Below are 13,846 nucleotides of genomic sequence, written 5' to 3' on the forward strand. Positions count from 1 at the left end.
TCTTCACAGTGATGTTATTTAACCCTCTGTAGTCAATACAAGGACGAAGGGTACCCTCCTTCTTTTTCACAAAAAAGAAACCTGCCCCAGCTGGAGACGAAGATTTTCGAATGAAACCTTTGGCAAGGTTTTCTTGAATATAGTCCGACATAGCTTGAGTTTCTGCAGGCGAGAGAGGATAGGGGGAGTGGTACCAGGTACAAGGTCTACAGGACAGTTGTAGGGTCAATGTGGCGGAAGAGTATCCGCCTCCTTTTTGTCAAAAACATTCACAAAAGAGGCACAAACAGAGGGCAACCCGGAAGGGATGGGGAAGGGACAGGGAACACCAACAGGACGCACCGGCAGCAGACAACGAGTCTGAAAGGAATCCCCTATGCCAATCTAAGAAGGGTTCGTGGAGCCGTAACCACGGAAGACCGAGAAGAATGGGATGAGAGATGTTGGCTAAAACAAGAAACAAGATTCTCTCCCTATGAAGAGACCCTACCTGAAGCTCAACTAACTGAGTAACTTGAGTGACAGTCTCTTGCAGAGGTCTCCCGTCTACGCAAGCGAGGAAAAGAGGATTCTCTAAAGACCTAACTGGGACAGAAAACTTAATAACCTCCTCCAACCTAATAAAATTTCCCGCTGCACCGGAGTCCACATAAGCCTCAAGAGAATTACACTTATCATGAGTGTGCAACGAAACTGGTAGAGAGGTTTCACATGCACCTAGGGAGGCCTCTCTTACCTGACCTAGGTGGAGAAGTTTTCCGGACGATCTGGGCAGGCTCAGAGAAGATGAGAGGAGCTTCCGCAGTAGAAACAGAGACCTTGGGCGCGTCTCTCCCTCCGACATTGTTCGGAGAGTTTAAGACGATTGACTTGCATCGGCTCGGGGGCAGGAACCGAAGCAGAGACTCTAGGCCATGGACTGAGAGGTCTACGAGAAGGCATAGAAGAACGAGGAAATTTCTTCTCCCGAGCTCGCTCCTGAAAGCGAAGGTCTATGCGAGTAGCCAAGGCAATTAAATCCTCCAAATTAGTCGGAGTATCTCTACCCGCTAATTCATCTTTAATACGGCTAGAAAGCCCCCGCCAGAAAGCCCCTACTAACGCCTCATTATTCCAACCCAAGTCAGAAGATAAGGTCCGAAACTGGATAGCGTATTGCCCAACCGTTAAAGACCCCTGCAGTAAATTAAACAAAGCCTCAGTGGTTGAGGCAAAGTGACCCAGTTCATCAAATACCCGACGAAAGGTCTCTAAAAATGGAGTGAGCTGAAGAACCACTGAATCATCCCGCTCCCAAAGAGGATTAACCCATGCAAAAGCATCCCCCTCCAAATGAGAAACAATAAAAGCCACCTTGGCCCGATCCGTGGGATACTGCATAGGAAGGAGCTCAAAATGAAGAAGGCACTGATTGAGAAATCCCCGACATTGTTTGGGATCTCCATTAAAGCGAGGGGGTTTGCCCAAACGGGGAGTGGGATGAGGAGCTAGAGCTGGTGAAGGAACGGACGTGGCGGACTGGAGAGGAAGAAGACGACTATCAACTGAAGCCATATACCCCAGAATATGGGACTGAGCGTCACGCTGCTGTGCCAGTTCTTGTTGCAAACTGGCCAGCTGAGAGGCATTCCCCGGATCAGGGGACTGGAGAGCAGAAAGACGGGAGTCCATAGACTTCATAAAGGACATCATCCGAGACTGGTTTTCCCGCAGGAAAACAAGCTCTTTCTGAGCGGCCGCAGCTCCAGCGGGGTACATGGCCTTTGCGTACTATCAGGACTAAGGAAGTGGACCCTCTGGGTCACGGCTTCAGAGCCCCTGAGGACGAGTGAACCAGATGATGCCACCCCCTGTACAGGGAGAGTTAGGGACAGGCCCAAGGAGGGTGAAGCCACAACTGCTGGAGCCAAAGGGACGACTGAAGATAGAACAAAGAGAGAACGGAAGACGGGGGAAAGACGGAGCTACTGAAGAGACTAGAATGGAAGAGGTACTGGACAGATGGAGGCAGCAAAGACTAAGTACTGACCGGTAGGATGGAAGCACACATAAGACGGAAACAACTGAGACTCAAGACTGGCTGGAATGGCAGGCACGCAGGACTGGAAGGTACAGCAGGAACACAGGACCGGCAGGATACAGCGGGAACACCGGACTGGAAGGTACAGCAGGAACACAGGACTGGCAAGGTACGGCAGGAACACAGAACTGGTAGGTATGGCAGGATCACTGGACTGGCAGTACACAGCAGGAACACAGGACTGGTAGGTATGGCAGGAACACTGGACAGGCAGGACACGGCAGGAACACAGGACTGGCAGGGTACGGCAGGAACACAGGACTGGCAGGACACGGCAGGAACACAGGACTGGCAAGGTACGGCAGGAACACAGGACTGGCAAGGTACGGCAGGAACACAGGACTGGCAGGGACGGCAAACAGAGACAGTCAGAGTCACAGCAAAGATGCAAGGAACGGAGCCTTGGAACCTAAGGAGATGTTGGCGGTAAGCCAGCAAACGCAATAGACGCAAAGGCGTCTGAGCAGGGCAGGCGCTGGGAAGAAGTACCCAATGGGCGCCGCCATATTGGAGGCGGAGCCGCCGGGTCACGACCTCCCAGAAGCCCCAGCGACTAAAGTAGCATGTCTGCGCATGCGTGGACCGCGGAAGGGACAAGCGCCGGAGAAGCTGGAAGATGGAGAGCAGGGGGGGAGCATCGGGAGCTCGCCGGCCGGACAGGTAAGGCTGCTTTCACACTTGCGTTTTTGTCTGCAGCGTTTTTTGCACAAAAAACGCATGCGTTTTTTTTTCCTATATTTAACATTGAAAACGCATGCGTTTTTTTGCACATGCGTTTGGTCGCGTTTTCAAACGCATGCGTTTTTTGACTGCATGCGTTCATTTTCAAAAATGCTACCTGCAGTATTTTCTTGCGCGTTTTTTCGCGGCAAAAAAATGCATTGCTGTCTATGTAAACGCATGCGTTTTTAAGCACATGCGTTTGTTTGCGCTAAAAACGCATGCGTTTTTATAGAAAAAAACCAGAAAACACACTGAAAAGTCACCCACCACCATCAAGGTGATAAAGGGATCCAAACCCTAACCCTAACTCTACCCCTAACCTCACCCCTAACCGTTTAATGAACATTTTCTGACAGTCATATTGCCACGTATTTAAGTGCCACGTATCACGTATTTCAGTGCCACGTATGCCACGTGCCACGTATTTAAGTGCCACGTGCCACATATATAAGTGCCACGTGCCACATATATAAGTGCCACGTGCCACGTATTTAAGTGCCACGTGCCACGTATTAAAGTGCCACGTGCCACGTATTTAAGTGCCACGTGCCACGTATTTCAGTGCCACGTATGCCACGTGCCACGTATTTAAGTGCCACGTGCCACATATATAAGTGCCACGTGCCACATATATAAGTGCCACGTGCCACATATATAAGTGCCACGTGCCACGTATTTAAGTGCCACGTGCCACGTATTAAATTGCCACGTGCCACGTATTTAAGTGCCACGTGCCACGTATTTAAGTGCCACGTGCCACGTATTTAAGTGCCACGTGCCACGTATTAAAGTGCCACGTATTTAAGTACCACGTATTTCAGTTGCACGTATTTCAGTGCCACGTATTTCAGTCACGTTTAGGGTTAGGGTTAGGGGTAGGGTTAGGGTTAGGGTTTTCTTGTTTTTTCTTGTGTTTTCTTGTGTTTTCTTGTGTTTTTCTATAAAAACGCATGCGTCTAAAAAACGCATGCGTTTTACCGCGTTTACATGCGTTTTTCACACATGCGTTTTTTTTAAAAAACGCATGCAGACAAAAACGCAAGTGTGAAACTAGCCTAAGAATGAGGAAGCGGCGTAACAGGCCCCACTTTGCCTAAAACTGGCCCTGCCAGATGCTCCCTCTTTTTAGTAATTTCCCTGCAATTTAGGTGAGCTGTCTGGCCCAGATGACTGCCATTCAAAAGCTTATGCTCTTTGGTTTGTGTTTGCCTGATTATTGTTCTGTGAGTTCTGATCTACTGCTGACAGACTTTTGGACTGTGTTTTGACTAACCGTTTATTATGGACCCTTTGCTTATCGGCTATTTCTCTGGTATTCTGACCCTTGACTGTGACCTGAATTAAGCCTTTGTCTTTTATCTTAGTTTACTACGTGCTCTGTTGGTACTGATCCAGGAATGTCTTGCTTCTCTGTCTCATGGCTGGACTGTGATTTGGGACTAGCGTCACAGATAGCACCCACAGTGAACTGTACCTCCAAGTACTGATAACGGCCAAAATTGTGAGATTCCCTAAATTCACAATATTTTTACTTCCGACAGTCGCAGGAAGTAAACATTGCCATCATATTTTTTATTATGATTTTATCTTTACATAGAGACCAAATATGACAGGTGTAATCTCGTGTATCAGGCCGTTTTCAATTGAAGGGATTCTGGTCATCGCACAGTGACGTTGTGATGGTGTGATATGCTATGTGGGTATCATTTTTGTGTATATTTCTATTTTACTGATTTTCATGGTGTTCTCTTGTAGAAGGAATTATTTGCTAATTGATGAATGGCTGTTGCTGCCATCTGATATCAGCCCCCACAGTACTGTATTGTATGCTAATGATATGTTTACCTAGCTTGTTGAAACAATGAGCCCCTGAGACCTTCCCCCTCCTGACCTGTGAATGAGGAGGGAGACTTAAAATATCAGGGAGGTGAGACACAGATCAGTCCTGTGTGGAATGATGATGTGTTCACAGTATCTCAGAGAGAAAGAAGAGTATATGGACTATGCTATCCTCTGTTTGCTGGATTGTTGGACTTGTATCCTGTTACTGAACTGCATTCGGCTTCTGGACTATTTTATCCTTTGTGTGGTGGATTACATATGGACCTTTCGTATTTTTTCCTAAATAAAGGTCTTGGAATTGTTTACTATACTTTAGCTCTGTTGATTGTGTGATACCGGAGAAGGACCCCGTGACAGACGTAAATCCATGCTTTGCATTTGCCACTTCATCCCATTTCTGAAAATGTGATTTTCCTATTTATTGGATTGGCACAGTTCATGCAAACCTTCCTTCTTAACTTCTAGTAAGCAGACAAAGAGGTCCCAGATCTTTCCATTTTTCAAAGTCTTATTTCGGTTGTAAATCTGGTCCACATTCCTGATGCAGTGCCTCACATCTGCTAGCTTTTAGATATTTCCTAAGTTACCTAATTTTAAAGAAGGGGGCAGTTACACAAAGTAGAGTGCAAGCTCTGTCAAACATCTCTGTAAGTACTTTAATTTTCTCTATGACTCCTCCCCTTTTAGAAATTGCATGGGAGATTGATTTACAAATCATCTCCTAAGCCAATTTTATGTCACCACCTCCCTGGATCCCACAGTACACTCTCATTCAAGTAGGTATGGACTGGGGCTGAAATTTAACCCTGACATTTGAATCACACAGGCCCATGTTGTATCCATCACCAAGCACCAGAACAATATTTCTAATGATATCTGTGGCCTGCTGGCAGGGCCGGACTGGCCATCGGGCACTTCTGGCAAATGCCAGAAGGGCTGGTGCCAGTAGTGGTCTGCTCGATTCGTGCACGCTGTGCCGCTGTCAGTGCACCAGGGCAGACTCCCCCCCTCCAGCGCCGACTCACCCCCCGCCACCTCTGCCGCATTCAACTATACAGTTGAATGCAATGATGGAGGAGAGAGCGTCTGCTGATGCTCCCTCTCCCATGATTCCCTGCTCTGCCTCTGACACTGCGGGTGCGCGATGACGTCATATCATCGCGTACCTGCTGTGTGTCGGGCAGACTGCGGCCGCTGATACCTGAGCCAGGAGCAGCGCGGGGCACGAGGAAAGGTGAGGACTGTATGTTTTTTTTAATATATCAATGAGTGATAACTGGATTTTGGGGATATTGGTGGGGGCGCTACATTACATTCTATGAGGTGGCTGTATTACATTCTATGGGGGCTGTATTACATTCTATGTGGGGTTGTATTATATTCTATAGGGGGCTGTATTACATTCTATGAGGGGCTGTATTACATTCTATGGGGGGTTGTATTATATTCTCTGGGGGGTTGTATTATATTCTATGGGAGGCTGTATTACATTCTATAGTGGGCTATATTACGTTCTATGGGGGGTTATATTATATTCTATGGGGGGCTGTATTACATTCTATGAGGGAGGATTGCATCATACTCTTTTATGGGGCTACATTATATTCTATGGGGAGGTAGGCTGTATTATAGTCTATATTAAATGTATTCTGTGTATTAAATTTATTATATTCTATGAGGGGTGATTGCATCATACTCTATGAGGGGGCTACATTATATTCTATGGGGAGCTGCATTATACTATATGAGGAGGGCTGCATTGTATTCTATGGAGGGGCTACATTATATTCTATAGGGGGCTGCATTATGCTCTATGAGGGGGCTACCATATATTATATATGCAGGGGCTGCATTATACTATATGAGGGGGCTGCATTACTACATTATTGCATTGCAGGACTATGAGGAGTGTATTATACTATATGGAGGACTGAGAAGTATATTATACTATATGGAGGACTGAGGAGTGTATTATACTATATGGAGGACTCAGGTGCTCATTATAATATATGGAGGACTATGGGGTGTATTATACTAAACAAGCAAAATGCTGCTCGAGTGATTGGATTGTTTATGTGGAAACAGAAATCCTTGTTCTCAGCAGCACATCGCCGATGTAAACTGTAGTTGTGCTGCTGATAACATGATACTGTATGGGGACAGATTGATCTAATTGTGATTGTTCTATTTCCTACATTCTTTCTCAATTGGTGTAAAGAGGCCGGGATACATGCGAACGACTTCATTTTTGTCGATCACATGTAAATACAACAGAAATGCTTCGCAGGGAGATTAGGCAAGGATGATGACAGTTGTAGTTAGCACCCGGTGCCTGGAAATAGCGCTAATTCTACAGCTTTTTCCAGCCGCCAAAGCATTTAATTCTGGTATGTATAATGATTTTTAGGGTTGATGTCAGCTGCATAATGTCAGCTGCTAGCAATCCCTGGTGTAAGTAATGGAGAGGTGTCTATCAGACACCCCCACTACTAGCCCAGACCTGGCGAGACCCAGCGACTCTGAAGAGCGGTGACGGTAGTAACAACACCGCTCTTCCCAGTCGCCGAGCTCAGCGCAAGACCTGGAATATCTGAAGAGCGGTGATGTTACTGATGTCACCGCTCTTCAGAGTCACCGGGTCTCGTGCTGTACAACAGAACCAAAAGTGGCTGTAGGCAATGTATATGGAGCATCAGAATGAGGTTCCATAGCCTTTGGTCGTCTCAATCCCTTCATTATCTACGAGATCCAGTTATGTACTGTAGGTAAAGTAGCGGCTTTTCTTGGTACTGCAACTAAAAGCAATTAATAGGACTGAGCTGTAATGCTGGATACAGCTGTAATTATATGTTATATAGTCGTGTTACACTCCTCTCACTTCTTGTAACCTACAAGTGTACAAAGATATTATACAGTCACCATGTGGCAAGTGGGCCTGTGTAACTTCAAATGCCAGGGCTGAATTTTAGTCCCAGCCCGGCCCTGCTACAGCGGGATATGTGTCAGCAGCAACCTGGGTAAACTCTTCAGCGGCATCCTGAACAAGAGGATCCTCACCTTCCTCACTGAGCACAACATCCTCAGCAGGAGCCAAGCAGGGTTCATGCCAAACCACCACACCACTGACCACATCTACACTCTGCACAGCCTCATCAAGAGCCACATCCACAATACAAAGAACGGGAAGATATACGCTTGTTTTGTGGACTTCAAGAAGACCTTCGACTCTGTGTGGCACCCCGGACTATTCCTAAAACTGCTGGGGGGCGGAATAGGAGGCAAAACATATGACGTCATTCGAAGCTCCTACACTGAGAACAGTTGCAGTGTGAAGGTCAATGGAAGGAGGACGGCCTATTTCCAACAGAGCCGGGAGTGATACAGGGCTGCAGCTTCAGTCCAACGCTCTTTAACATCTACATCAATGAGCAGACGGTGGCCCTAGAGTCCTCCTCAGCACCAGGACTCACCCTCCATGACACCCAGGTGAAATTTCTGCTGTATTCGGATTACCTCGTGCTGTTATCACCAACTGAGAAAGGCCTCCAAGATCATCTGAAAATCCTAGAGACCTTCAGCAGCACATGGGCACTGCCAATCAGCCAGAAGAAAACTAATATTATGGTGTTCCAGAAAAGTAAGCAAAAACCTTCTGGCCATCCTACCTTTGTGATAGACAACTGTCCACTTACAGAAACCAACAGGTACACCTACCTGGGCCTAGAACTCAGCCAGTCGGGGAGCTTCAAGCAAGCCATAGCGTTACTAAAAGACAAGGCATCCAAAGCCTTTTATGCCATCAGAAGACATCTGTACCATCTCAAGGCACCAGTAACCGTCTGGCTAAAAATCTTTGACTACATCATTACCCCAATCCTTCTGTACGGCAGTGAGGTCTGGCTGACTGAAATATTCCACCTAGAGTTCTGCAAGCATCTTCTCCAAGTCCATCGGAGCACATCAAGTAGCGTCTGCCGAGCAGAGCTGAGCAGATTCCCACTACACGTCGCAATAAAGAAGATGGCACTGTCATTCAAAGTTCATCTACAAAGTAGCAGTCCCAGTTCCTACCATCACAAAGCCTTCCTACACCAGGAAGCTGCCCCAACTAAAAGTACCCAAAGCCAGTCTGACCATGCCATCAACCTACATGGCCTGACATAAGGGAATCCAGAAGATGATACACAAAGTCAAAGAGGAATATCTCAGGATCTGGAGGAACGAAATAATAAAATCCCAGAAACTGACGATATACCAGAACTTATAGAGGGAGTACAAACTGGCCCCATATCTAGAGAAACTAGAAAACCCCAAAGAGTGACAGATCCTGAGCTTACAGATTGAGCGCCCATAGCCAACTCATCGAATCCAGGAGGCACCGACAGAACTACAAGCCCTGAGAGAGCAGACGCTGCCAGCAGTGCCCCCTGAGGCCGTGGAGGATGAGGCCCACTTCCTGCTGAGGTGCGCCAAATACTCTGCAGTGAAGGACACTCACTTCAAGAGACTGTCTGATCTCCTCCCAGGCTTCACCTCCATGGAGGAGGAAGAGAAACTACAGATAATACTGGGGAAGAGGAAAGTGCAGCGGCCAGAGCAGCGGAATCTGTCATTGCCTGCCACAGACTAAGAGGAGCCTGATATGTCATGGACTCCTGTACCCCACCCTGGACATGTCCCTATCCCCGACTAAAGAGCCTGATATGGCATGGACTTCTATACCCCACCATAGACATGTCCCCTATGCTCTAAAAGAAACCTGATATATCCTGGACCTCTATATGCCTCCTTACCCCACCCCCTATCCCCCTATTTTTACCATATGCTTTGGCAATGCTAATATGTACTTAGTCCTGCCAATAAAGATCATTTGAATTGAATTAAATTGTATGGGAGCGACAAAAATACTTCAGCAAGGGCAGTGGCTGAGTCCTCCATAGCCCTGAGCTGTGGTTCCCTCTTGTCTCTGACACATCACTGTCTACAGAAAGGTTTTGGAGTTAAATGTCTCCACTATTTAGCTGCAGTTGTCCACCGTTTTCATATTTATGGGATGCCCCTTAGACAACAGCTTGAGCATTGTTTATATTACCACAAAACAAGCAGCAAGGGCATCCAGCAACCTGGTGGGCACAGAAAGACTGACAAGAGAGAGACAGAGAGGGAAATGGAGCGGAAGCAATGGAGCAAATAATGAGGGAGGGGGAAGAGGATGACCCCAGAGGTACACAGGGTGAAGGGGGCTGGAGAGGCACAGACAACAGGCAGACCTCTGATAGTGTATAAGACGTCTCCCTCCCTGCACCATGAGCAGCGAGCCTCTCCTGAGCCACCTGTGCCTTCTGTACTGTACCCTCACAGGTAAAATTCCCACCTCTGCCCCCTTCAGAACAGCCCCTTCTGCTTAGACATATTGCTCTTGGATTAGCTTGTGCTTTCCATTTGGAAGTTATTGAGGATTAGCAGATTTATCACTTTGTAGGTAGACAAAGGGATCGAGGATAGACACCCTAGTAGTCAGTTTGCCGTGGGTGATAGGATCCTGGGGGGCAAGGCTGAGGTGATGGGGTCTTGGTGGTCTGCATGGTTAGAATGATGGGGTCTCGGAAGTTGGCATGGTGGGTTCTGAACTTGTAGGGGGTCAAGTGGCTCTGGAGGTTAATGTCTGGAATTAAGGGTTTCTGAGGTTGGCATGGCTGGGTGATGTGGTTTTTAGAGTTTACAGAGTTGGAACAATGGGATTTTGGAGGTGACATGATTGGGGTAATGTGGTTTTGGGTGGCATTTGAGCTATCTGTGCTTCTCTCTACACACATATTCAAGTCTTAGATTAATTTTATTGCATTGTTTTATGAGAGATCTTGTATAATACATTTATTTTGACACAACCAAAATAGCTGGCGCACTACAATTATGCGTAATATACAAAGGGCGGGGGTGCAGTAGAGTGGCTAAAGTATAGCAACCAATAGAACAAGAAAAGTAGCCACCCATAGGAACTGCACACCACCAATGAGTAATGAAAAAAGGAATAGCTTTATTGGTAGACAAAAATTAAAAACAAATTAAAAACATGAAAAATACCCAGAGCCACCCATATGTCTGCTCAAAAAACATACGAAGAATATAATTATGCATAAATAATGTACATCATAACAAACAGCCACCTGGCATGGAAAAAAGGCTGCAATACTGGCAAACAAATATATAAATATTACAGTACAAGGCTGAGTATAATAGCCAAACAATAACCAGATATTGCTAAGGAGAGTATATACTGCAGTGGTCCATGAACCCCTGTAGGTAATAGGTTCAGCCTAGTCTAGCAGGGCCCCGAACACCATAAACGGTGGCCCACAATGTGAGACAATGCTCACGGCAAATAACAATACCCCAAGACCTGGGCCATAAGAGACCAAACGTACGTGTGGAAAATAACACCAATTCAACCTACAGGAAAGTAAGAAAGCCTGAGTGGCCGGTGGCAAGAGCAGAACAACAGGGTGGAAGGACCCAACGCGTATCGCGGCTTCCAAGAGCCGCTTTGTCAGGGGAAGTGCACGAAGCGGCTCTTGGAAGCCGCGATACGCGTTGGGTCCTTCCACCCTGTTGTTCTGCTCTTGCCACCGGCCACTCAGGCTTTCTTACTTTCCTGTAGGTTGAATTGGTGTTATTTTCCACACGTACGTTTGGTCTCTTATGGCCCAGGTCTTGGGGTATTGTTATTTGCCGTGAGCATTGTCTCACATTGTGGGCCACCGTTTATGGTGTTCGGGGCCCTGCTAGACTAGGCTGAACCTATTACCTACAGGGGTTCATGGACCACTGCAGTATATACTCTCCTTAGCAATATCTGGTTATTGTTTGGCTATTATACTCAGCATTGTACTGTAATATTTATATATTTGTTTGCCAGTATTGCAGCCTTTTTTCCATGCCAGGTGGCTGTTTGTTATGATGTACATTATTTATGCATAATTATATTCTTCGTATGTTTTTTGAGCAGACATATGGGTGGATCTGGGTATTTTTCATGTTTTTAATCTGTTTTTAATTTTTGTCTACCAATAAAGCTATTCCTTTTTTCATTACTCATTGGTGGTGTGCAGTTCCTATGGGTGGCTACTTTTCTTGTTCTATTGGTTACATTTATTTTGACCTTGCACAAAACTTTAAAAGCATTGACACTCTTTGGTGGCAATCTTGGGGCAGAATGCCGGAGACCTTTTTATCCTAATGTATGAGGACAGTGGGTGAAGGACTTATGTTAGATATGTGCAGATAATTAATGGTTGCTTCTCTAAGGGCAGGTCTAAAGGTACCTTCACACTAAGCGACTTTGCAGCGAGAATGACGACGATCCGTGACGTTGCAGCGTCCTGGTTAGCGATCTCATTGTGTTTGACACGCAGCAGCGATCTGGATCCCGCTGTGATATCGCTGGTCGGAGCTAGAAGTCCAGAACTTTATTTCGTCGCTGATCACCCGCTGTCATCGCTGTATCGGCGTGTGTGACGCCGATACAGCGATGTGTTCACTTGTAACCAGGGTAAACATCGGGTTACTAAGTGCAGGGCCGCGCTTAGTAACCCGATATTTACCCTGGTTACCATTGTAAAAGTAAAAAAAAACCACTACATACTCACCTTCTGATGTCTGTCACGTCCCCCGGCGTCCACAGGGTTACGCGCTGCTGCCGAGAACTTCCTGCACTAACTGTGTCAGCGCCGACCATAAAGCAGAGCACAGCGGTGATGTCACCGCTGTGCTCTACTTTACTGCCGGCGCTCACAGTCAGTGCAGGAAGCTCTGAGCAGCAGCGCGTAACTCTGTGGATGCCGGGGGACGTGACAGACATCAGAAGGTGAGTATGTAGTGTTTTTTTTTTACTTTTACAATGGTAACCAGGGTAAATATCGGGTTACTAATCACGGCCCTGCGCTTAGTAACCCGATATTTACTCTGGTTACCCGGGTGCTGCAGGGGGACTTCGGCATCGTTGAAGACAGTTTCAACGATGCCGAAGTCGTTCCCCTGATTGTTGGTCGCTGGAGAGAGCTGTCTGTGTGACAGCTCCCCAGCGACCTAAACAGCGACGCTGCAGCGATCGGCTCGTTGTCTATATTGCTGCAGCGTCGCTGAGTGTGACGGTACCTTTAAGGGAAACATTGTTGGCCTCAGGTTTAGAACCTTTTTTATGCGCATTCATCTTACACAACACAACAGTTTACACAGTGACTCTCCAGAAAAAGCTACACCCTTGCAGACATGCCAAGATAATGGGAATCTGTCACCTACTTTTTAAGGTACCGTCACATTAAGCGACGCTGCAGCGATATAGACAACGATGCCGATCGCTGCAGCGTCGCTGTTTCGTCGTTGTGTGGTCGCTGGAGAGCTGTCACACAGACAGCTCTCCAGCGACCAACTATGCCGAAGTCCCCGGGTAACCAGGGTAAACATCGGGTTACTAAGCGCAGGGCCGCGCTTAGTAACCCAATGTTTACCCTGGTTACCAGTGTAAATGTAAAAAAAACCAAACACTACATACTTACATTCCGGTGTCTGTCGCGTCCCCCGGCGTCCGCTTCCCTGCACTGTGTCAGCGCCGGCCCTAAAGCAGAGCGGTGACGTCACCGATGTGCTCTGCTTTACGGCTGGCCGGCGCTGACACAGTGCAGGGAAGCGGACGCCGGGGGACGCGACAGACATCAGAAGGTGAGTATGTAGTGTTTTTTTTTTTTTTACATTTACAATGGTAACCAGGGTAAATATCGGGTTACTAAGCACGGCCCTGCGCTTAGTATCCCGATGTTTACCCTGGTTACCAGTGAAGACATCGCTGGATCGGTGTCACACACACTGATCCAGCGATGTCAGCGGGTGATCCAGCGACGAAATAAGGTGCTGGCCTTCTAGCTCCGACCAACGATATCACAGCATGATCCTGATCGCTGCTGCGTGTCAAACACAACGATATCGCTATCCAGGACGCTGCAACGTCACGGATCGCTATCGTTATGGTTGTTAAGTTGTTCAGTGTAAAGGTACCTTTAGCATATAGGCTTCGGCCACCGCAATCAGGGGCTTATCTACAGCATTCTGTAATGCAGTAGATAAGCCCCGATGTAACCTGAAAGATAAGAAAAACAAGTTAGATTATACTCACCCAGGGGCGGTCCCGGTTCGGTCCGGTCCGAT

At 47.1% G+C, this 13,846-nt stretch overlaps 1 protein-coding gene across 2 annotated transcripts in view; it reads left to right on the forward strand.

Moving 5' to 3' along the window:
* LOC143768130 (immunoglobulin superfamily member 11-like) overlaps positions 1-13,846 on the forward strand; it is a 190,775-nt gene that overhangs the window by 133,349 nt on the left and 43,580 nt on the right. The window contains exon 1 of one of the 2 annotated variants that reach the window (XM_077256827.1): positions 9,899-10,006. The exons of the other annotated variant lie outside the window; for it this stretch is intronic. Coding sequence (XP_077112942.1) covers positions 9,952-10,006 — 55 coding nt within the window. The 5' untranslated portion in view covers positions 9,899-9,951. Of the gene's footprint in view, positions 1-9,898; positions 10,007-13,846 lie in introns of those variants that run through there. 2 annotated transcript variants of the gene reach the window in all.

Source organism: Ranitomeya variabilis, chromosome 1, assembly GCF_051348905.1.
Source record: "Ranitomeya variabilis isolate aRanVar5 chromosome 1, aRanVar5.hap1, whole genome shotgun sequence".
In the NCBI taxonomy this organism is placed as follows: Eukaryota; Metazoa; Chordata; class Amphibia; order Anura; family Dendrobatidae; genus Ranitomeya; species Ranitomeya variabilis.